This window comes from Drosophila biarmipes, chromosome 2R, assembly GCF_025231255.1.
Source record: "Drosophila biarmipes strain raj3 chromosome 2R, RU_DBia_V1.1, whole genome shotgun sequence".
NCBI classification, from domain to species: Eukaryota; Metazoa; Arthropoda; class Insecta; order Diptera; family Drosophilidae; genus Drosophila; species Drosophila biarmipes.
The window spans coordinates 10,471,328-10,495,315 of NC_066615.1; the positions used below are offsets into that span (position 1 = coordinate 10,471,328).

General features: G+C 44.7%; 3 protein-coding genes across 19 annotated transcripts; all 3 read right to left on the reverse strand.

The window, feature by feature from the left end:
* Nucleotides 1-41: 41 nt before the first annotated feature.
* Nucleotides 42-1,220, reverse strand: LOC108029997 (zinc transporter ZIP1). Its single transcript, XM_017102511.3, has 2 exons — nucleotides 221-1,220; nucleotides 42-157 (listed from the first exon to the last, which is right to left on the reverse strand). The coding sequence occupies exons 1-2, from the start codon at nucleotides 1,218-1,220 to the stop codon at nucleotides 117-119; spliced, it is 1,041 nt and encodes a 346-aa protein (XP_016958000.1). The 3' UTR covers nucleotides 42-116.
* Nucleotides 1,221-2,228: 1,008 nt separating this feature from the next.
* LOC108030009 (zinc transporter ZIP1) lies at nucleotides 2,229-3,217 on the reverse strand. Its single transcript, XM_017102524.1, has 2 exons — nucleotides 2,326-3,217; nucleotides 2,229-2,269 (listed from the first exon to the last, which is right to left on the reverse strand). Exons 1-2 carry the CDS (start codon nucleotides 3,215-3,217, stop codon nucleotides 2,229-2,231), a joined length of 933 nt encoding a protein of 310 aa, XP_016958013.1.
* Nucleotides 3,218-4,136: 919 nt separating this feature from the next.
* On the reverse strand, nucleotides 4,137-23,358 carry LOC108030081 (FK506-binding protein 5). 17 transcript variants are annotated; one of them, XM_044092510.2, is made up of 28 exons: nucleotides 22,707-23,356; nucleotides 20,942-21,098; nucleotides 20,718-20,884; nucleotides 20,257-20,292; nucleotides 17,675-17,857; nucleotides 17,359-17,502; nucleotides 17,166-17,299; nucleotides 16,925-17,105; nucleotides 16,547-16,861; nucleotides 15,843-16,157; nucleotides 15,143-15,787; nucleotides 14,901-15,083; nucleotides 14,695-14,832; nucleotides 14,449-14,631; nucleotides 9,218-9,349; nucleotides 8,691-9,014; nucleotides 8,444-8,632; nucleotides 8,251-8,388; nucleotides 7,596-7,847; nucleotides 6,844-7,026; nucleotides 6,653-6,784; nucleotides 6,328-6,492; nucleotides 5,753-5,909; nucleotides 5,528-5,694; nucleotides 5,312-5,468; nucleotides 5,081-5,247; nucleotides 4,838-5,020; nucleotides 4,137-4,771 (listed from the first exon to the last, which is right to left on the reverse strand). In XM_044092510.2, exons 1-28 carry the CDS (start codon nucleotides 22,918-22,920, stop codon nucleotides 4,584-4,586), a joined length of 5,529 nt encoding a protein of 1,842 aa, XP_043948445.1. In that variant the 5' UTR covers nucleotides 22,921-23,356; the 3' UTR covers nucleotides 4,137-4,583. The 17 variants fall into 17 exon arrangements, with proteins under 17 accessions (XP_043948445.1, XP_043948447.1, XP_016958203.1 ...); XM_044092512.2 differs by lacking the exon at nucleotides 7,596-7,847; XM_017102714.3 differs by lacking the exon at nucleotides 6,328-6,492.
* Nucleotides 23,359-23,988: the final 630 nt, after the last annotated feature.

Sequence of the window (23,988 nt, forward strand, 5' to 3'; positions counted from 1 at the left end):
TTTTGTTACATCCAAACTAAATTTTTAGTTATCTCCTTTCTCAGTATATTTCGTACTAAACAAATAAATACGGTTAAAGAGAAACACTTTATAATACTGAAGTGGTGGAACCATTTCTAGGAACAAGTGAGGCTGTCATCGCCTTCAGCTTCGTCAGCTGCAAAGGAGAAAACATACATTAATAACCGTTTCCGAAGATTGTCTACGGGCTATCACTCACAAAGTATCTGCAGGCCAAACATCAAGGCGAATCCCGCCACGGCGGCCACCAGGGCTCTCCACCCGGCATGGCTCTCCGTGAGGATCTCGAAGAAGACCACATAGAGCAGGGTTCCGCAGGCGATGCCCTGGAGCACCCCGGAGGGCAGACTGGGCTGACCGGCGGCCACCTGCTGGCTGATGCCCAGGCCCACGCCGATGCCGATGGGCGTGACAATGGAGAAGGTCACCAGGTACAAGATGGCCAGCGAGGTGCGGGTTCGGGCCACCAGCAGCTCCATCCCAACGCAGAAGGCCAGGACGAGTTTGTGGGCGGCCACCGCCCCGAACATGAACCACACTGTGCTCACAGTGCCCTCCAGTCCGATGGCCATGCCCTCGAAGAGTTCGTGCAGGGATAGGGCCAGGATGATGCCCAGGCCCCGGGCGGAGGATCCCTCGCCGGATCCCACGGGCATGTGCGAGTGACCATGGTGATCCTTTGGTGCCTGGGGCTCCATTTCCTTCACTTCCGGACCCTCTTTCTGCTGGGGCTTGAGCAGCATACTCTGCCGGATGCTGCGACCCCTTTCGAAAGCCAGACTGGCCACCGACTCCTTCCGACTAAGCTTCCGCTGGTGGTGACGCACCACATTGGTCATCAGCTCGTCCAAGGCGTACATCAGAAAGAACCCCGTACAGAGCAGCATCTCCGGCAGGGCGAACGGCGTCTGGGCGAGGAACCCGCACTTCTGAAGAGCTTCCACCACCTCGATCACCTCGGGCAGCATGTGCAGGAAGGTGGTGCAGATGAGCACACCGCCGCCGAAGAAGAGAAGGCATCGCACCACTGCCGACGAGCGGGTCTCCTCCGGACTCTTCTTGGTCCACAGGAAGCATCTGTCCAGGACATAGGGCAGGCTGCCGCAAAGCACGGTGATCACCACGAGCACCACCATGGCCACTATCTTGGCCACCAGGAGTGCGTGTTGGTCCTTCGCCACATTCCCCACGCCGCTCATCTTGACGTCCCGAGCTCCGAGCTTCGACTGAGCTGCCTGGAATTCACGAGCAGACCAATGCTTTTATATCGGCAGTCATATATCAGCGGGAGTGATTGAAATCTGATCGCTGATTGATACGCGGATTCACGGGCAGACAACAAGCCACCGTCGCCTCACCGTGCTGTTATCTCACTCGCTGTCCCATGGACAGGTGGCTTTCACCGATAACCGCACCGTAGTTAGGGGATCTTCGCGAATTTTACGATTGAAGGGAGTTTGGTATTGTTGGGTCAGATCGGAAGTAAAGCCTAAGACGGCTTATTTTCGATTTAGGAAATACACTGTAAAATGTTGGTTGTTACCACCTTAAAAACTTGCAAAATAACCCTGATTCAAAGGGTCACGCTGTGATCAACATACTTTAGTGACTGTTTTTTATTTTTATCAGTCAGTAATATCCCCTAGGTTAGATTAACAAACATATACGATGGCATTTAAACCATTTAAATAATATTTATTTATTAAAAAAATCAAATGCCAGTGAGATGAATTCAGGAGTAGCGTAATATGTCCCCATATAAAAGTGTACAATGTACATGTTCGGATCTATAAGAACAAAATAAGGGAGTCCGAACAGGCCCTTGCTTACCAGATAAGTTGTACTTAAAAGCACTCATTCTGTTTTATTTGGCATTAACAATAGGCTTGGCTTAATATCAAAGAAGTATCGTAACTTCTAAACTTCACATTATAATAAAGATTTTCTGTACAAATGTTTTAAACAACTGGCTGTAAACAGAAAACAAAGAACAGTTTTTTTTTAATACCTAATTTATTTGTTCGAAATAAATATTTTACACTGATCTATGGCACTGTATTCTAAGTTTTGTTTTTTTAATAACCATACTTGTCCTTACACATTGGTGTTCAAGGTAAAGCACATACAGGGAGGTACTTCGTACTTCGATGATCGGAACTATCCCTCCGAGTTTAAATTTACTAAGCCTATAAGTATTCCAATGGTCGTTAAGGACACGTGAAATGGCTCTTGCCTTTGGCTTCTCCAACTAAAATAAAGAAGAGTTATTGACCCACAAACATTGAGAGAGGCGAAAGCACTTACTTGCTATCTGGAGGCCAAACATCAGGACGAATCCCACCACCGAAGAGAGGAAGACTTTTAGGCCGGCATGGTTTTTGGCCACAATTTCGAAGAACACCACGTAGATCAGTGTGCCGCAGGCCAGGCCCTGAAGGATTCCTGAGACCGTGCTCGGCTGATTAGCCTCGGCGGATTCACTGACAGCGATCCCGATGCCCACGCCAATGGGGGTTACTATGGAGAAGACCAGGAGGTAGATGACGGCCACCAGCCACCGGGTGTGGGCCATCATGATCTCCATGCCGATGCAGAAGGCCAGGACGAGCTTGTGGACCGAGATGGCGCCGGTCATGAACCACACCGTGCTCACAGTCATCTCCAGGCCGATGGCCATGCCGCCGAAGAGTTCGTGCAGGGACAGGGCCACGATGATGCCCAGGCCACGCAGCCAGTTGGGCTCCTTGGGCGCTTCTTCGGATTGTTCCACCACCTCCACCGAGAAGTCCTCGCCCGCCTCCTTGACTGTGACCACCTCCTTTAGCTTCCTTTGCTGCCGGCGACGCACAAAGAAGTGCATGATTTCTTCGATGCAGTACATCAAATAGAAGCCGGTGCAGAGCAGGACCTCTGGAAGGCCGAACGGAGTGGGCGCCAGCATGCGGCAATCCTGGAGAGCGTTCACCACCAACACCACCTCCGGCAGCATGTGGATGAAGGTGGTGGCTATAAGCACCCCACCGCCGAAGTTGAGCAGGCACAGCACCACCATAAATTCGCGTGCATTGTTCTCAGGTCGTTGGGTCCATTTGTAGAAGCGATCCAGGAGGTAGGGAATAAAGCAGAAGATCAGGGTCACCAGGAACAGCACCACAATGGACACGATTTTGGCCACTATTAGGTGTTCGTCTGCCATTGCGAATAAAATAACTGGCCCAATGTCTATCCACTCGGTTTTTATAGTTCGACTTGATATCTAGTTAAAGATATCAGCGAATTGGCAAATATTTACTCATATTAAGAGCTCAGGGGCTTCGACTTAAGGTGGCCGAGTTCATTGGCAAAAGGTACGAGGCAAAATTTCGGCTTGATATCTTTGTAAACATTATCTTCATTTCCTTTCAGCAAATGCTTCTACTTTTGCCCTTAATCCCAAGGTTCCCGGCATGACATCACGGGTCTGCTTTGCTGCATTACCCTGTCAATGGAAGTTTTCGCACTGAAATTTCTGGTGGCAAAAACAAATATTAGTTGCCAACGCCAGCCAAAGCCTTGTGTACCCAGGAAAATACATATGTATGTGCTATCATAGGTGAGACGACAGTTTTGCCTGATAACCTGACAAATGGTCAATAGTAACATATGTACCTTGTGCGCCAGATTAAGTACTCGAGGGGGTACTATCTATGAAATGGCCGCAGGCGCAGGAAATGGTGAAATAAATCACTTATATCTAACATAATTTATTGAATAAATAAAACATTAAATGCTTTACAATGTAAGTTGATATAAGTTACATCATATAACAATTATAGGTCCTGTCAGGAAAATTCCTAAAGTCACTTGACTCTGAAGAATTGATCTTTTTATAATTGTATCATAAAACAAACCATCTTTTTGATCTATATTTTTTTTATCGATATCAAAGTTTTTTGACAAAAACGAACTAAAATTGGATAAAAAAGTTAGGTATATAGATAGTTCTCACTTTAGAATAGCCTTCCCTCTTACACTTCAGCCCCCAGTGGGCTCAAAAAGGGGAAAAACATATTACCAGTTTAAAATAATTGTAAACACATCATCCAATTTTTTATTAATTATTATAGGCCGAAATGTTTTACTGTAAAAATTATCATTGGCATTTATTTCACAATATTATGGCTTTTAAATTTAAATTTAAAGTAATTACTATGACTTGAGAGTGTTCTTCTTTAATTTGTTTTGCATGATGTACACGGGTGTGAAGACAAATGAATTGATATTGATGTGAATATGCTATACATGAGTTTTGATCTTTGTGGAAGTATCAGAGTTTGTTGAAGTCATCAAGCTGTCTCAGAAGTTCCTTCGAAACAATGGAGCACGGGATTTTATAGACGTCTAATTTAGACGACTGGTTGACAGATTAATGTTATTGCGATTTGGGACAATCATTTCAAGTTCGGTTTGCTCTCTGTTGGTGTGTCTCCTCTCCAAAAAACCCTCCATTGCAGTTGACAGCCATTCAACATGATTCAGTACTTGCTTCCAATTCCAATTGTCGCTTCGCTGGCCCAGCCCATTCACGACTGCTTGGGGTGCTGCACAGGAGGAGGGGGCGCCGGCTTGAAGCACTGCAGCAGGAAGGCCGTGTAGATCACAAAGGCCACCGCCAGGGCGATCAGGGCGTACATGAAGATGTTCAGCTCGGGCTGGCGGAAGCGGTTCTTGCGCAGCCACTCCAGCACCTCGTCCTCGGAAAGCAGATCACCTTGAATGATTTTGGGATCCTGGTTATGATGGCTCCTCTTTTTTGTGCCTAGGACCCTGAACTTACCCCTGTAGATGCTGGGGAAGCGTCGGCGGAAGTAGACCATTGCTGGCAGCTTGGTGACGCCCCATTTCTTGGCATAACGAGAGTCGGCCATCTTCACAAAGGTTATATCCAGGTTATCAGTCTCGCTGTCAATGTTTTCGAGTTTCTCCAGAGCTGCAGTGCTGTCCGGCTGATTGTGTTCATCTAAAAGGAATGGATGTGGTCATAGAGTAGATTTCAAAGGAACACGTTCCTTATACTTACAGAAGAACACTGCCAAGAACTCGTTCTCTTCCAGTAGTTTGTCAAGCATTTTGCGGTTAACTTCCTCGATTTCGTTTTTGATTTCGAATACATCTTGTGAAGTCAGCCAAGTAATCACCTTATCGTGTTGGTGCAAATCTCCGTCATATAGGACTGGCACTTGTTTTCTAAATTATTTAATATTATTCTCATTTCTCATATCTATTTGCGAAGATTCAGTTTGGAGCTTACCGGAAGTATACCAGGGAAGGTATATTGACAATTTCGTATTTCTTGGCTGCCTGAATACTAGCAATCTTTACGAAATCAATGCCAAACATATCGGCTTCGCCATCGATCTCCTCCAGCTCTTCCAAAATCTCCTCGCACTCGGCACAGTCGTCGTCATCTGAATGGGGGTAAAGTCTTTAGGGCCGTTCCTTTATTCGCCTTAAGTGCAGTACTCACAGAAGAAGACCACCAACAGGGTGGACTCGGCCATTAGACGGTCCAGCATGCGCTCGTTGACCTCCTCGATTTCGTCGGCCAACTCACGGTTGTCATCATCGATGAGCCACTCCAGCACGGACTGCTCGTTTTGGAGGTCGCCCTCAAACAGCAAGGGATTTCCATTCCTACATAACAATACCTTTAACTAAAAAGCTTAGTTCTATATACGAGCAAGACGTCTACCTGAAATAGACCAAAGCCGGGAAGGTCTTGATCGAATAGCGCTTGGCCAGCTGTGGGTCTTGTATCTTGACCATGTGAATTCCGAACACATCGCATTCGTCGTCGATCAGCTCCAGTCCCTCTAAGATCTGATCGCAAATGTTGCAGTTGATTTTGTCTGCCAATGTAGAAAAGCCAGTCAGTTATCCAATAGGTATAAATACTTAAAATTTAGTGCCAAGCTTAAGAATCGGTTAGCTATAGTGTGAGAGGCAAAGAAAACGCCGTAACAAAAAGGTATTCCCGTCCAAACTAAATTCCAGTGAATTCCAGAAGCAACGATATTACATTGATCTTTTTCCGAACCCAAGTACTTTATTACCACTACTTTTATTGCTTTATAGATGGCCTGTAAAATTAAATTTAGTTTGGTCGTAATACGATGGAAGCCTGGTTTAGTGCAGTCTAGAATCAATTCTGGACGAGGAGCAGAGCTCCTACGGAGGGTTAGACGTGGTTAGGGCTCCATCGAACATGCGCAGTCGGAGCTTTCGATTGGTTTTTTATTTGGTGCACGTGGAATACGGAAGGAATACCTTGTTTTTCGATACGTTTTCTTTTACGTGAGATGTAGTTTTGTACGAATTGGCTGGATGAGTGTTTTGTGGATTTGGTGGTGGTCAGGTTGCTTTCTACAAGACTATGGGGGGAGCAGAAACTGCGGCAGAAAGCGGGTTGCTTCCCATTGCGCTCTGGCGGCACTGAGGACGGTTCAGGTTTCGGTTTCGGTTTAAGTCAGGGATAAGTTTTTGTGGCATATGTTCGATGCAGATTGGGGCGGGGATACAACAATTCAGAATGTGTGAGATCATGAGAAATGATGGGCAACAGTGGACCGATCGATCGGTAAGAGCTACTCACAGAAGTACACGGCTAGGTACTGGGTCTCCTCCACCATGGTCTCGAGCATTTGCCGGGTGATGAGTTCGATGCGATCTTCGGTTTTCTGTGTGATTAGCCACTGCAGCACCTCCTCCTCCTCGCTAAGTTCACCTGGAAGAAATGATCTCGATAGGGCAAAGTCACTGGGTGAAATGGAAGGACTTCTTTACCCTCAAAGACATTGGGTATTCCTCCCTCGAAGTAGACTAAGGCGGGATACTCATGCACACCGTATCCATCAGCCACGGAGAAGTCTCTGGTCTTCACGAAGGTAATGCCGTGCTTGTCGCAGTCGTCATCGATGTTTTCCAGCTCCTCCAGCACCTTGGTGCACTGCTCACAGCCATCCGCATCTGGTTGTCAAAGTGGGTTTGGGGAATCTAATTATTCACAAGCACTATACGGGAGCAAGGACAATACAGGGTACTACAGCAAGCACTACACGTATGTGAACTGAAGCACAGCAGAAGTTGAAGGGGGATGATATAGCAAACAACTATAGTACAGGTCATCATTCCTGGTTCCACAAATGCATATTCCAAAATAAATTGATCATGTTTTCAAAGACAATCTTAAATGGAACCAGCAATTATGAATAAGGTACAAATCAAAGGATCAGGCTAGTACACAAACAGAATATAAAAGAAAGAAACTAATCAGGGATCTGGGAGAACAGAGAGAACGTCTAACGTAGAGAATACATAGAAGGTTTCGGGGTTGACAGAGATATAAATATAGAGTCAGAGCAACAGAGAGATAGTGCGAGTTTCGGGGGAGATTCTAAGTTCTTTGGGTTTACACATTCGCTGTACAAGGTGGAGGTGTGTGTGGTGTATAAGGTGTCTGGCTGTGCTGGGTTATGTGGTTAAACATTCTTGGACTCATTCCAGTTGCACGAGTTCTATACAGAAAGGTGGGCTACCATCCTCTTGCTTGCCGCTCGATGCGTCCGGTGGAGCAGCTGCCGAGGTCGGCGGCGCCGACTCCCCCTCGGCACCTGCAGCCGGCGAGTCCTCCGCCCCGCCAGCGGCCGCCTCGGAGGGATCTGCCTCGCTGCCGAAGGCGGCAGCGGCGCTGGCTGCTCCGCCCTCCTGCTGGTGCTGATCACGCTCCTTTTTCAGACGCGCCTTGCGCGCCGCCTTCGAATTGCAAATATCGCACTTGGTCTTGTTCCCTACGTTTGGGGTTTCGATTTTGTGTGATTCGGTTTGAGATTTCGGATTTCAGAGAGCACGGTCGCAGATAGAAATATAAATAAAGTCTTGTTTGGTTAGATACACAGAGAGCGCTGATAAGAGGCTTAGACTAGATCGATCTAATTGGTTAACTACAATAACACAGAGTTTGCTGCAAACTGTTTGCGCAAAAGCGTGACTATCAATGCTACACAAGTACTTGGAAGGAATGCAACAGAATATTAGATTTTCAATCAGACGAGGCGACAATAAATTTGGACAGTGTACTTTGTGCTGGCATTGATATCACCAAACCGATTGCAGCAACGAATAAACCTGGTTCCTCAGAGATATTGAGTATTCATCAGTTAAATCAGTGGCTGCTCCCGGCCGCAAACTTACAAAAGTACACGGCTATGGAGCCAGACTCCTCGATCAGGTGAACGAGTCTTTCGCCTTCGAGATCTTCGATAACATCTCCACTTGGATCCTTTTGCGTGATCAGCCAAGTAAGGATCTGTTCTTCTTCGTAAAGATCACCTGGAAGGGGAAGGGGTTCTATGATCTGTACTAGGACTGAAGAGAAAGGTCCTACCGGCGTATATGACTGGCTCCTTGGATGTGGGCTTGAAGAAGACAATGGCGGGCAGGGCAAACACTCCGTACTCCTTGGCCATCTGCTTGTCGTCGATCTTGACGAAGTCGATGCCCGCCTTGTCCGCCTCGTCGTCTATGTGCTCCACCTCGGCCAGGACGCGAGGACACTGCTTGCACTCGTCGCTATCTGGGGTTGGATTAGGGGTTCGATATGATCCGAATCAGTGGAATCGCTCAGGACTTACAGAAGATCACAGCCACATAGTCGGAGTTCTTGCGGATCTTCTCGAACATCTTGCGGTTGACCTGCTCGATGTGGTCGGTCATCTCCATGTTGGCCGGGCTGGTCAGCCAGTCGAGTACCTCCTCCTCGTCGTCGATGTCGCCATCGTAGTTGATGTACTTGCCCTTCCGGAAGTAGGTCAGACCCGGGGGATTCCTGTAGCCGTACTTCTTGGCCATCAGTTTGTCGTGCATCTTCACTATATAAATGCCATATTCGGCAGCCTCATCGTCGATTAGTTCGATGTGCCTCAGCACTCGTGGCGAGTCGGGATCGTCTTCCTTGTCTGCAAACACAAGGGATGTTCCAGATGAGATATGTTATAATAGTTATGTGTCCTTAAGTCTTATCCTAAGAAATTATAATTTTGCTTGTGTTTGTTTTCGTTTTTTTGGGCAGTTACAGTTTTTAGTGGGCGCGCTTTAACAAAAGTATACTCCTAGTTTCCTTAGCTTTTACCTAAGACACTGGTCCGCATGATATACTTACAAAAAACAACCGCTAAAAAGTCTTTGGTGCCTATATACTCGAAGAGTTGATCACGGTTAATTAGCTGAATGCTTTGGTCGGCCTTCTGTTCGAGGATCCAGTTGAAGACGTCCTGATTGCTGGCAATGTTACCTAAGTGTGGGAGGTGAAGCGGTCGTTAGAGATCATGCTTTTATTCGAAAAATAGCTCGGTGGTCTTATCCATTTGGCGGAACATACCTGTTGGCTGCAGTTTGTCAATCAATCGTCAGCTTTATTCTTGAATGTGTATACAGATTAATGATCGCTTTGTTTATTTGCACCCCCGCCCGAGTGAAATTCGAAATGGGCAACCGGCCAAATCCCCACCAGGTCATAATTAATGGCCACATTTGGCTGCCTATGACTCAAGATAACACATTTCTTTGCAGGGGTAGAGTTGCTTTTGACATAACATACATATTCAAGGTTTTTTAAATACATTTTATACTTTTTTTACGACTGTGTTTGAAATTATTCAAGACAAAGCAATGCTGAGTCTCAACAATTGTGTGTTTTCAAATAAGAGATCCTAATATCGTTGAGTTGGATGGTTTTTATTGAATATTCTTACAGTTTCTCTCAAAGATTATGTTTACAAAAGTGCTTTCAGTTTGATTTGCGTTTGATTCTTACAATCTGACAATTTTCGTTGGCGAAAATTAGTTTTACAAAAATACATTCGCTTGGTTTTAAGCTTCACTTAACAGCTGCTGTTCAACAAAATTGTTTACATATATGTTGGATTTAGTTACAATTGCGTTTAGAGTGATAGATTTAGCTTAGGAAAACATAATGATAAAGATTCATAATTCGGCATTTCTCAAATACCGATAACAAAAACAACGGCGAGCGGTACAGAAATCGCTCTCAGAAGAAAACAAATGAAACAAAATGGCGAGCTACATTTGATGCGAGGCCATTGTTCGGCGAGAAACATTGGATTTCCGCCTCCGTAAATAGTTTATATGCTGCAACATATCTGATAAAAAAGCTATGGCTCCCATTGCTGGTACTAGGAGAACCACTTAAAGTTCTCGTCATTACACGTTTCAGTTAAAATAGTTAACAGTTGGGCACTGTCTGGTGTAAATTGCTTCAAAAAATATTTTATCCGGCTGTTCGCTTCGTTTTGTTTAGCTTTGCTTGGCTCTTGTTTAAATTAGACTAACTACATAAATGTAAATTGTATATTGTGACAAAAAGAAGTAGTATCAAAAAAGTTTAGGCGTTTGTTATTGACAAAAGACAATGGCCGATCGAATTGTTAATAACAAAGTTTGCTGACTAAATATACAAGTGAAAGTTCTCAGAAGTTTGATAGTTGCTTGTTGAAGTAATTGCTTATAGTTTGAACAAAGTTTGTTGAAATCCGTTGACAAAATGCAACATATGATTGGTTTAGTTAAGTTATATAGTAGATCTTGAAAATAGTTTAAGCGAAAATATCAACAAAGTTTAAGTTAGTAGGCTTTTTCTTGATTAATCTTTAGTTATCTTGGTTCTTGTGTGATTCTGCTACCTGTGGATCTTCTTCTCACGTGGAACAACGATTATTGGACTATGATATGATCTGACACCGAGGATTAGTGGGTATCTGATATAGTGGTGTGTCAGAGGATTCGGGGTTAGTGAGGAGGGACCTCCTTTTAGCGGACACACAGCCATACGAATTCAGTTATTCAGTTGGTTCTTGTCATAGTTGTTGTCTTTTGCAGTCACACATAGATGATGTACATTTAGTTATAGAAACCTGTCATTGAAGGTTCTTTTGGTGGCTATACAGGTTCGAGTTGGTTTTGGTATTGGTTTGGTTTTGGTGTGGTTTGATATTGGTTCTATCGGTTGACAACAGTGCGTATACGTGCTACTTAGTATGGCATATAATTCAATCTCATACAATCACTATCTAACTGTCAGTGTTTCTTTTTCACACTCAGTTAAACTTGTTGCCTTACTCCCACAGAGAGATATCCTGAAAAATGATATCATACAAATTTTTTAGTCGATTTTGGAAAAAATTAATGCCTGCAAGACACAAGAGAGAGAAAAGAGAAGAGAAATAAACAAATAAGGTAACGACCAAATTGTGCGTGGGTGTCTGAATGTGTGTCTGAGTTACAATGGGCACAACTATAGCAAATGATCAGGACGTTAAAAAAAGGACAATGAGTTTCTCGACTTGTTTCTAGTGACTATGGTGTTGTGGCGTCCAGCGGGTCCTCGGACTACGTACCGGTTTTCACATTCAGCTTGCCGGACTTCTTCGACTTCTGCTTAGCCGCCTTCTCCACCTCCTGGGACTCCTCGTCGTTGTTGTCCTTGGCCACCACCCTCTTGCCAGCCTGCGGCTTGTTGCTTCCTCCGGATCGCTTGTTGGCGTACGACACCTTCACCAGGGGCTTCTCCTCGTCGTCATCCTCCTCGGAGTCCTTGGGGGCGGGGGTCTTGGTCTGCTTCTTGGACGCCACCGGCTTGGAGGAGGACTTGGTGGCCGAACCGGCGAACTGGAAGTTGCCGCCGCCAATGGGACGCTTGCCCTGGTCGCCCTCGCTGTGTCCGATCCGCTGGGCCGTCATCTTAGGAACTTTCGTTGACTTCTCCAATTTGGTTGGACAGCATTGGAATGGTTTGTAATCGTTGGGCACGAAATTGTTGCCGCGCTTAGCTGAATGGCCATCGTGACCCAATCCAACATAGAAACATTCGTCATCTGTGTAAGCAAACAAACAAAAACATTTTGTCAGATTGTTTAATTTAAATAGAATTTTGTTTTTTATTTTGGTCCACTAACAACAGAAGGTTCGTTACGATAAGTTATTTCGAAAAAAAGGTTTTAACAAAAGTGCATCATTGTAGGCTAGAACTAAGAACTATATAAGTCGTTAACTGGCTCTCAACACTTTTCTTAAACACCTCCGATATTACCACAGAGAGAGAAAAACAGCAGTTAGTACGATTTTCGATTTGATTTTCATTGTTTTCAGACTTGATAGATTCTTTGTTCTAGAGTAAAAAGCGTGCTTTATGAGTGGAAGAGATTTGAAATTGTTTAAATATAATTCGTAATTATATTTCCAAACTACTAACTGACAAAATGCTTTTGATGCTGTCTGTACAAGGTTCGGATTTTGATTCTAATTCGTAATAATCATATTAAATATCGAGTTAAGCCCACGTTGTACATTTCGTTTTCGACTGAGTGAACTCACTGTGTTTCACTTGATCGATTATTTTTGTTTATAAGCTTAAATACTTTCCATGGAACACCAGGATCGTCATAAAATAGTATATATTAAACAAACATAACGATTACTTAAAGTATTATGAGAAATTAAATTATAAATCAAACAAAATAGGTATTAACACATTTTTGTATCATTACAGAAATAGTTACGTTTTTTAAGACAAAAAAAATTAAAATTTCTTCGCTTAAATAATTTCAAACATTGTGTCAGCTATGTATGATTTAATAATTCCTTGAATATGTCTTTTCAGATACCAAACACATCTGACTTAACAACTGGATAAAGCTGCGGGTGTGGGATTAGACATTCAAGAGGATCGAACATAGACGAGTGTGGATAGTTAATTTGGCTGGACTGGGTTCCCAGTTGCGTTTGTCCCTCACATGATAGTTGCTTTAGCACAGAAGCTAGGCGGAGATACAAATCAAGTGAGTGTGGAGTGGTTACCTTGTTTAAATGCATTTCTATCTGAATTCCTCTTCCCCAAGTCTGTAGATAGACAATGAAATTAATTGTAGTCGAGGTATACAGGGTGTTTTGGGGGCATTGCTAGAGTGTACTGGGAAGAATACTCAGGTGGGGAAAGTGGGATCGGAATTTCAGTTGGGTTGGACAAGACAGTGAACAACTTCAGTTAGTGCGTCAATGGCAACTCACATTCAGGTATTACCTATTTCATCTATAAGCCGACCCGAGCAAAGGTCAGCTAGACGATGTATCGTTCGACCTTTGGCCGTGTGCCTATATTTCGGCTTACTTTTAATGTCTTCTTCTTCATCGTCGTCCTTCTCATCATCATCGTCACCCCCATCTAGGTCCTTGTCGTCTCCGTCAGTATCTTCCTCGTCATCCTCATCCTCATCGTCGTCGTCCCCATTTTTATCTTCTTCGTCATCGTCGTCCCCGTTATTATCTTCATCTTCATCGTCGTCCTCATTATCTTCTTCGTCGTCGTCGTCCCCATTATTATCGTCTTCATCATCCTCATCGTCCCCATTATTATTATCTTCCTCGTCCTCATCGTCACCATTATTGTCATCTTCGTCCTCATCGTCACCATTATTGTCATCTTCGTCCTCATCGTCACCATTATTATCATCTTCGACCTCATCGTCATCATTATTATCTTCTTCGTCATCTTCGTCCTTATCGTCTCCGTCTTTATCTTCTTCGTCATCTTCGTCCTCGTCGTCTCCATTATCATCTTCGTCTTCTTCATCGTCCTCATTATTTTCTTCGTCATCATCGTCGTCTTCGTCCTCGTCGTTCCCATTATTATCATCTTCGTCCTCGTTGTCCCCATTATTATCATCATCGTCTTCGTCGTCCCCATTATTATCTTCTTCATCGTCTTCGTCCTCATCGTCCCCATTATTATCGTCTTCGTCATCCTCGTCGTCATCATCCCCATTATTATCTTCTTCGTCATCCTCGTCCTCGTCGTCCCCATTACCACCGTCTTCGTCATCCTCGTCGTCCTTATCGCTAACCTTCTCCCCAGTTTCATCCTCCTCATCCTCATCACCATCCCCATTTTCTACGAGTAGTTTCTTTTGTCGCAATCTTTCAGTTCGAATAGAATTCTGCAGACGCTTTAATCTTTCTCTTTTATCCTCATCGTTTTCTTTGGGATAGCGCAATTTAACAATTTTCTCATCACTTGCGTCGTCATCTTTTCCTATATAAGAAAGTATCATTACGTTTTGTTCTTTCATTATGGACAAGAAACGGGTAAATGATATTGGGTTTATCAATTCTTCAAAATCTTTTTGTCTCAACTGACTTTGTAGCGAAAGTTTGGCTTATGAGCGTGAGTTATAAAGCAGATAACACATTGGAAAAAGGGAAGCTTACTCTTTTGATTGACTAACCACTGCAGCACACGGTTTTCGTTTTTGAGATTACCTGAGAAAGAGACGATAGTTAGTTGAAGGTGCTCCAATTGTCAATTGACAGATGTCTTACCATCATACATAATCGGGACGCCGGTCTCGTAGTAGACCAAAGCTGGGAATGCGAAAATGCCAATTTCATGGGCCAACTTAACGTCATTCGATTTGACGAATTGTATTCCGTGCTTGTCGGTGTCATCGTCGATGTTTTCCAGTTCGTCCAAGATATCAGAGCACGATTCGCATTCATCGTCATCTGTATCACGTTTAGTAAACATAAGCTAAAGATCCCATCAAGCTTATCCAAGAATTTACTTACAGAAGAACACAGCCAAGTGCTCCACATCGTTGATCAAGACTTGCAGGGTCTTACGATCGACAGATTCAATGACATCAGCTGTAGACTCGTGCAAGTCAATAACCCACTCAAGAATTTCCTCTTCCTTCATCAGGTCACCTGTAAAAAGTTATAATCCAAGTAAAACACTTTATAACAAAATACTTTGTATATTTTTGTATACTTACCGGTGTAAATTGTTCTAAACTTATGTCTATAAAATGCAAGTGCCGGCAGACCGGGCAGATCGTATTCCTTATCAATATCATCGTCGGATGTCTTTACAAAGTCAATGTCTTTTTCCTCGCACTCGTCATCGATGTTCTCCAGCTCGTTAAGGATCTTCTGGGCCTTCTTGTCGCCCTCTGCATCTGCAAATTCGAAATATAGTGTTAATATAGAAATATATCATTACTTTTAGTTCTCTTACAGAAGAACACGACGACGTGGTCGTTTTCAGCCAAGATTTTATCCAACATCTTCACATTGACCTCCTCGATTTTTCCGGGAATTTCGAGGGTTTCGTCGTCGGTAATCCAGGCCAACACCTCATCTTCGTCGTCCAAGTCCCCGGTAAAGTGCAATGGATCACGGTTCCTGAAGAACACCAGGCGTGGATAGGTCTTGACATTGTACTTCTTGGCGACTCCGGTATCCTCGGTGGTAACGAAAATGATGCCGGCCTCGTCCAACTCGTCGTCGATGCTTTCCAGGGCGTTGAGAGTGTGGTCGCAGGTCTCGCCGGGTTCGCAGGGACCGGTGAAGAAGACAACGACGTATTCGTGCTCGTTGATCAGGTTGACCAGGATCTCATCGGTAACCTCCTCGATGGTAGCCGTCTTCTTCTGCACCAGCAGCCACTCCAGAACCTCATCCTCGTTCATCAGATCGCCCTCGTAGAGGGCCGGGATCTTGTTCTCGAAGTAGATGAGGGCGGGCAAGTGATCGAGACCATATTCCTTGGCTTCGGCGGCATTATCGATACGTACGATGACAATTCCCTCCTTCTCTAGCTCATCGTCGATGTTCTCCAGTTCGTTCAGGATGCGCATATCCTGCTTATCGTCCTTGTCGTCTGTGGGGAAATATGGTCAAGAACTGTTCGGACTATAGATGAGAAGGTTACTTACAGAAGATAACCGCCAAGTGCTCGGTGTTCTCGACCAGCTTGTCCTTCATCTCGTCGGTGACCTCGGGAATTTCGGAATAGCGCTTCTGGTGCACCAACCAGCCAAGCAGCTCGTCCTCTTTCATCAGATCACCCTCGTAGATGTGTGGAATTCCACGTTCAAAGAGTACAATCGATGGTATCTCATCGATACCCCATTCTTTGGCCTCCTTGTCATCATCGATCTTGACAAAGGCAATATCATTCTGATCGCACTCATCGTCAATGTTTTCCAATTCTGCGAGGATTTTCTGTGATTTCTTTTGGTCTTTGTCGTCTGTGGAGATGATTTCAGGTTGTTAGTTAATCACTGTATCTTACGTTTTGAAGGCTAGGAGGTAAAAAGATCAACAAACTGCTGTTTCGCTCAACTTGTAACTTGAAACCTACAATCTACATATTTTGAATGGTCTACCAATCGTCACCTTTACGAAAAGAGGAGGTCTACTTGATCTTGGGTTAGGGTTGGATTAATGAGTTTAAGAAGCGCTTTGAGTGTTATTACTGGAAAGCACGTCGAGCTCTCGACCGTGGGTTAACACTACGATTGCAGACACCCCAGAAGTACAACACCGAGGCAACTGTACAATATCAACAGAGATTACGAGTCGAGTGCGCAAGGGTCCCGGCACAAGGTCGCGGAGTGCGGGGCCTGAAATCACTTACAGAAGAGGACAGCTACGTGGGGCATTTTCTCAATGATCAAATCCAACATTTCGTCGGTGATGTCCTCGATTTGGTCGGAACTCGTTTGGTCTGTTAGCCACTTCAGGAGCTTCTCCTCGTCCTCCAGATTGCCCTCATAAATAGTTGGAATGCCTTTTTCAAAGTATATCAGTTTAGGAACTTTATTGATGCCATATTCAACGGCCTCCTCGGGATTGTCGATCTTCACGAAAGTAATGCCCAATGCGTCGCACTCGTCGTCAATGTTCTCGAGCTCTTCGAGCACTTTCTGGGACTTCTTGTCGTTGTTGTCGTCTGGAAAACAGCTGGTGAGCAAACGTTTGGCCCTATGCGGGGGTATGGGGATTCAATATTTACAGAACAGCACGGCAATGACGCGTCCCTCTTTGATCATTGTGTCGAGCATTTCGTCCGTGACGTCCTCGATCTCATCCCGTTCCAACTGCCCCAACAACCATTTAAGAATCTGCTCCTCGTCCATGAGATCGCCGTCGTACACATTTGGAATTTCTTTTTCAAAGTAAACAATGGCCGGAATCTGCAGATCGAACAATATTTATGATTCGCATCATCTAGGGTCTGGGGATCGCAATCGTACCGAATCGATTCCGTAATCGGCTGCCGCCTTGGCATCGTCGATTTTCACAAACTGAATGCCATGCTTGTCGCAGTCGTCGTCGATTTGCTCTAGCTCCTCCAACACGGTCATCGAGTCGTCATTTCCATGATCATCTGCAGATTAATAGCGGTCGGTCATGAGTCGCCAAAACCATCGAATCTCAACTACATACAAAATAGCACAACCAGGTTGTCGATATTGCTGATCAGCGTCGACAGAGTCTTCGAAGTGACGTCCTCAATGACATCATCTTCATCGCCCGTCGACTTATTCTGCACCAACCATTCCAAGACGTCCTCCTCCCGCTGAAGTTCACCTGGAGACACAGTTTCGATATTAGCGACACGAGTGGGATACCGGGTTCAAGTTCAGCATGGGATGTGTGTTGGTTTCTCTGAGTTTGATTTTGATTCTGATTCTGATTCTGATTTGAGTGGTGGAGTCGTGGAGGTTTCGAGTTATTATGGGTGGGTGCGGAATGGAGGTACCTTCGTATATGATCGGAGTCTGGTGGCGGTAGTAGACCAGGGCGGGCAGATTGCCCAGATTGTACTCGTCGGCCAGGGCCTCATCGTGAATCTTCACGAACCCGATGCCCAGCTGATCCGCCTCGTCGTCGATATTCTCCAGCTCCTGCAAGGCCTTGGCGCACTTGCGGCACTGCTGTTTGTCTGGCGGTCGGTTTCATAGAATCAGGCAAACATTAGATAATTAGGGGCGTCTAAGAGGAGGGGCAAACGTCTCGGAAGGAGGAGGGGAGTATCAAACATTGGGTACCGGAGTTTTAGAACATTCACGGGTTACATGTCGTGCGGTCGTAAGCTGTGGGGTTATTTCAGGTCTCAGACAGGAGTGAGTGCATGCAGGGCCCATGGAGTTCCATTACCCAATCATTCCCAGGCGGTTCGTTTATTTACAGATGGCAATTTGTTTACAGCATCCCAACCTGTTGCAACATGCTTGACTTGTCTTGGCAGAGGAAACTCATCCGAATGGGGCTAAGAGCAAGAGGAATCGGTTCTTGAAAAGCTCTCTCCTCTCTCTCTCTCTCTCTTTCCACCTATTCCCCTATCTCATTTCGCTTTGCCTGCCACATTCGTAAATGTGAGAGGAGCTTTCGCCTTTCTGCCCGACGCTGCGTATACGTAATAATTATTTCTGTGGGCCTGTTGGTGAACTTGTGGTTCCCTTTTGACGGCTCACTGGCCACATGTTTATGATACAGCAGCCTGCTTTTGGCCAAATGCAGTTGGTCGGCGGAGGTTCCCAAAACTGCACAATTTCAGAAGACGGTCCCCAGAGCAGAAAATCATTCTGCCATTCAACGCGATTCCTTCTTCGCCACCGGTTGAGTGGGTGAGTGGGTGAGTAGGTGTCGCCAAGGTGACAAGGCCAGTGCACACATTCGCTCGGGGAAAATCATTTCATAATTTACTGCACTCTATGCAGACAGCCAGAAAAATGAAACATGTTTATGAGGCTCCGACTTTCCCACTGACAGCTTGACCAATTTTTGGCCCTGCCGCAGACATGGGCAAACGCTGCACTTAACTAAAAATAGTGCAAGTCAGTCGGGGAAGAGCCGAGCAGCCGTGTATGTGGGTATTTGTATATTATGTAAATCAGCATTTGGCTGCGACAACTAAAGATCTGGCCATAACCACGCACTGCCGGCTCGCGTCCGCCATGCTGATGTATTGCTGTATGCAAAAGCAATTAAAAGTGCTGTCTGTCTGCAGCCCCTGCAGCCCCTGATGGATGGAAACTCAATTGCAGGGGGTTGGACAGGGGCGTGGTGCATTACCAAAGGCGAGGGGGGAGAAAGGGGTCCCTGCCGCAATACAATGGGCCACAATTTCTTGTCTTGTCTCACCTACATGCTGTTCGCAACAATGCATTGGGAAAACCTTTTTGTTTTTCGTACGCTGTCTGCGCTTGATAAAAATACCTATAGATAGTGCGGCGGAGCGGATACTACGGATATATTTATGTGTTCCCCTTCGCACACACGGATCGCGCCAGTCCACATGCCCACTCTATAGTTAGTTGTTTCAGAATTAAGCAAAAATAACAGCAGCAGCAAGAGCAGCGAAAAATCATTTTGTTGGCCGACCAACTGCTTGAGTTTTCTATTTATAACCCTAAAATTGTAGGTGGCTGTGTCGGAAAGAGATGGACGGCAACAAATACTTTGTTGTTGGCCAAGACACCAACGTGTGTGTGGTCGTATATACCATCATTTTCTGCAAGTATTGGATTCATGTTTTTCAATAGGTAAATTGCCTTTCCTCCAAAATTCAGCCAAGGCCAGCCATCACTTTATCAGGTTAATCTTCCAGATTCCCCTGCTACCTATCCCTAGCCAAGTTTACTATTTAAATATCCCTTTCGATGGTCCGCCGGTTAGGGATGGTATGGTGATTCGGGGGTTCGAGGAGCTGCCGTGGCGACAAAAACATAATCTGGCGCCGAGCCCAGACATTCATCTGCAGCGCCTCTGTTGTTGTAATGTTTATTATTATACGTATACGTAATATGTGTGTCTGCCTTCGTCGATAGCGAACGCGAAAATGAGAGATCTTGTTTTTCAAACAAAAATTACTAAGAATTACTATGGTGGTGATTGGGTCTATTTGAGAATCTGTCCTTTACCCAGGGCATCGACGTAGCCTTTGGCCGACTAGTTGGCCTCCGAAGAGATTAGAGATCTCCCGGTGAAATCATCTTGCGCGGAACCAAATCTTGAACCATCTTGAATCACATAATCTCCGTCCTGCTGTGCGTAATTTTCCTAAACTTGTTGTTCCCCTCAAATCATTCCATGTTAGCAAGCCCCAACACTCGGGATTGTTCGGTTATTTGGGTTATATAGCCAATTATGAAGTACATATTTACATTTCGGATCATGGGCATTGCGAAAGAATGTTGTTTCGGATTACTGGAATCGGGAAAATTACGGTGGAATTAAGGTGGAACATTGTCAATAAATTATTGTTGGGGAAACGAAGTTTCAAAATAGATAATTATTAGAGGGTGGAAGGGTCCCAGTACTTTTTCACGATCAACTTACCCATAACCCTGGGCGGGCATGTTTCATGATCTGGACCTGTAGTCGTTTGATAAAATATATATATTGCATTGATCAATTGTCCATGTGTAAATTGGCTCAGAGAGGTCGCGAAATACCGCCGGAAGAGATATATTCATAGAGTAATAGATAGTAATATTGAGCGTTAAGAAGGCCGCCATTTAGCTTTGGTTAGTCACTAGTAGTATACGTATTGACATAGAGAGGTACAGACATACGCATAAGAAATCGATTTAGAGAATACACAGTATAGGCAGATATGATTGTAGTCTATACCTAGCTGTATGTTTTTTAGTCACAAGAGAGCTAAACTGTTTGCGTTCGCTAAAAACTGCAACTGCTTTGAAATAGAACATCATCAATTCGAATCTCCGACAGCAAGAGTGCTCGGAGTGGTAAACGTTTGAAGGAGTAAGTGCTAGGATCAAGTCAGTCGGACTTACAGAACAGAACGGCTACGAAGTCGGTGTCCTCGATGATCTTCTGCAGAATCTTCGAGTTGACCTCCTCGATGCGGTCGGGCAGATCCATGGCCTCCAGCGAGGTGAGGAAGTCGAGCACGCCCTCCTCGTCCATGAGGTCGCCATCGTAGATGATGGGCTCCTTCTCCCTGTGTCATGGATCGATTAGGTCTCGGGTCGCCGAACTCCTTTGATGGGAAACTCACCTGAAGTAGGTGAGGGCGGGGAAGTTCTTGATGCCATACTGTTTGGCTAGTCGTTTGTCGTTGATTTTCACAAAGTCCACACCGAAGGAGTCGGTGTCATCGTCGATTTTCTCGAGTTCCGCCAAAACCTTATCGCAGGTCACGCAGCTACGCGCATCTGAAAGCGCAGAATAGAGATCCCCACATCAATTGACAGTCGGCAACTGTTTCGGATTGTGAAAACTGAATTGGGAAAACTGAAAGCCCAGGCAGAAGTGGAACCAAGTGCCGCAGAGATTATTCATTGCTATAGTAGATGCCCCAGGATGCATCATCGTCGCTTGCAGAATAAGGCTGAATGAATGAATGAAATGACAGCAGCGCCGGGCCAATGCGGTGCTATTAATGCGCCAGCAACTGCCAACAAATATGCTAAAGTTTCTAAATTAATTCATAAAATTCGTGCGGCCACTATTAGGGAAATGAATTGCAGCAGACAGAGAGCACGTCCTCCTAAATGTTCGGGTTGGTCAAACGGCAGACTGCGGAGGATTGCAATCATTAAAACATCGCCGAGTAAACATCCATTTCGATTGTTTGGACTCCCATATAGGAAGATCTTTCACTGCTCGAATAGTAATCGCAGGTGAGTCGAATTTCCTGCCTGATCTCCGAATTTCCGTATTTACGGCTTCTAATGGGCGATCGAAAACATGGAACAGACTGGCCCGATGGACCCATCGATTCAGGAAGTTCTGTTCTGGCTGATTCGTGGGTTTTCGCAACGCCTAGCAATAACATAAATAGCGTTTTCTTGCCACAATAAACACATATAGCTCCCCAATGGAATTCATTTCTAGCCATCTCTGATTTGATTCAGTGATCCTCCACTTGCGTAGATGTTCCATGAATATTCTCGGTTTTGTTTGTCAGGGGCATTGGGCTTGACGTATTTGGACTCAAAAATGTTTTCATTGTCAACAATTATTTTTGGAATTGCCGCCAATGCTAATGAAACACATCGTCAAAATGTGTACGTAAAATAAGATGTGTATGCATATACAGAGGAGAATATTACAATCCGAAGATCACTTTCTTGTTTATTAACTTTGACATTGGGGGACAATGCATTAAGGCCAGATCTATTTTTAAAGTGATTAAACATATTTTATATATAAACATTAGCAATTTGTTTATGGGGCTTTCTTTTCCAATAGGGGAAACAATGGGACACCGTCTTTTCCGAGCCGAAAATAGATCAGAGAATCATTTCAAAGGGCAGGAAATCCGTTGCCAACTGGAGGGAAGTGATACTCTGCTGTTTTTCGAGGAGAGGTCATGTGTGTGCCAAAAGTTTGCGCCAAAAAAGATAAAAAACATAGAACACGAAAACTGCCTCGGTCTCTGAGGCGAAGACGATGGCAATTTCTCACAGCCCAGGGAGATTTCTCTACTCATAAACAGATCGCAAAGATAGCGCACAACCGAGAAAAATATATAGAAAGGGGGAAGGCAGCCCAGACTACTACTGGCAACATGGGGAGGAAATAAAGAAAAAAAAGAAAAATAAAAAATTAACCGAATGAAAATCTCGGACATTTCGAGCAACGAATTTTTCACATATTTTCATTTGTATGTGAATTTTTAGAATTTTCACTAGCGAAAATTTATATAATATGGCTTCTGCCTCGGCTGCTGTTACTATTTCGAGTCCGGCGGGCCAACAGTAAAAGAGAAGAGTGATGCCCGGACGTGGCTCGTGGGAGCCCATGGAACCGCCACTTACACCAGAAGACGGCCACGTAGTCCTTGTCGGCCAGGAGCTTCTCCAGCTGCTTGGCATTGACCTCCTCGATGACGGCCTCCGGTTCAACGGGCGCCGCTGGCTGCGAGCCCTTCTTGCTGTTGCTGTTGGTGGCGCCGTTCACATATCCGGGAAAACTCAGTGCCAGCAGAGCGCACACGAGCAGCGAAAGAGTCTTGAGGCGAGTGAAAGTCATCCTTCGATCCGATGCCCCACTCACAATCGGTTACGGTTCTATCTTCGGTTCGGTGCGTCGATGGTGCTCTAGGCCCTTAGCTCGAACATGCGTGCGGGTATGGGGTGTCTGCTCTTTTTTATGGTTATACTTTATAATTAATTCGTTCTCGTCGTTTTGGTATTTTTTCGTTATTAAAATTTGTATTCCTTTGAGAATCGGTCACTATTTTTAGTTGATAATGGTATTTCTTTCTTTCGCAATTTATTTTATGTATAACAACTTTTGGTACACTGATACATATACAGGCGAAATATATGTAGGGTATATATGAGAAAAATTAGATTATATATATTGCTTCTTGCTTCTATTAATTGTACGTTTTCCGCGGACTGTACTCTTTGCCTTTCAGATTTTGTTCCACTCCGTGCAGAGGTCCGCTCGCAACTGAAAGTATTTTGGTGGAAACTCGGTGCCATTCAAGAGGCCTTGCCCGAGCTTTAGGGATCGTGCGTTTCGGGCTTTTCCTCCGCTTTTCCGCCCGCCGCGAAAAGCTTTGGGGTCGAGCGCAGGAGCGCCGGATGGCCCGATGGAAGATCGTGCGATGAGTGTGGTGAACTCGGGCCAAGAGCGAGAGTTTTCCCTTTCGAAGTGCAGTTCTCTGTTTATGCATCTGGTTCGAGCATAGAACTGGTCTTTACGAATGCTTATATAAAAACAAATTGGCAAAAAACATACCACAATGTTTGTATGGCAAACACTATTACTAATATGTTGCACACAAAAGACCTAGAGCACCTAGAGTGCTCAAGAGGCCGATGGCCTCCTCAAGGATTTTGCAAAAAGGGACTTCAAAGTTGGAAAAGCCATATAATTGGTCATTTAGGAATGTCAGACTCAGAGTTTAAAAATATAATCATTCACGAAAATATCAAGAAAGCTGTCATATTATATCATATCAAGTTAGATGACATCGTAGACTCACCGAAAAATATTATCTACAGAATACAAAATAACCTGGGTTTGTTAGGTACGAAGGAAGGCCTCCTTAAGCAGAGATTTGTAGTGGTAGTTCTGGGAGTTTTAATA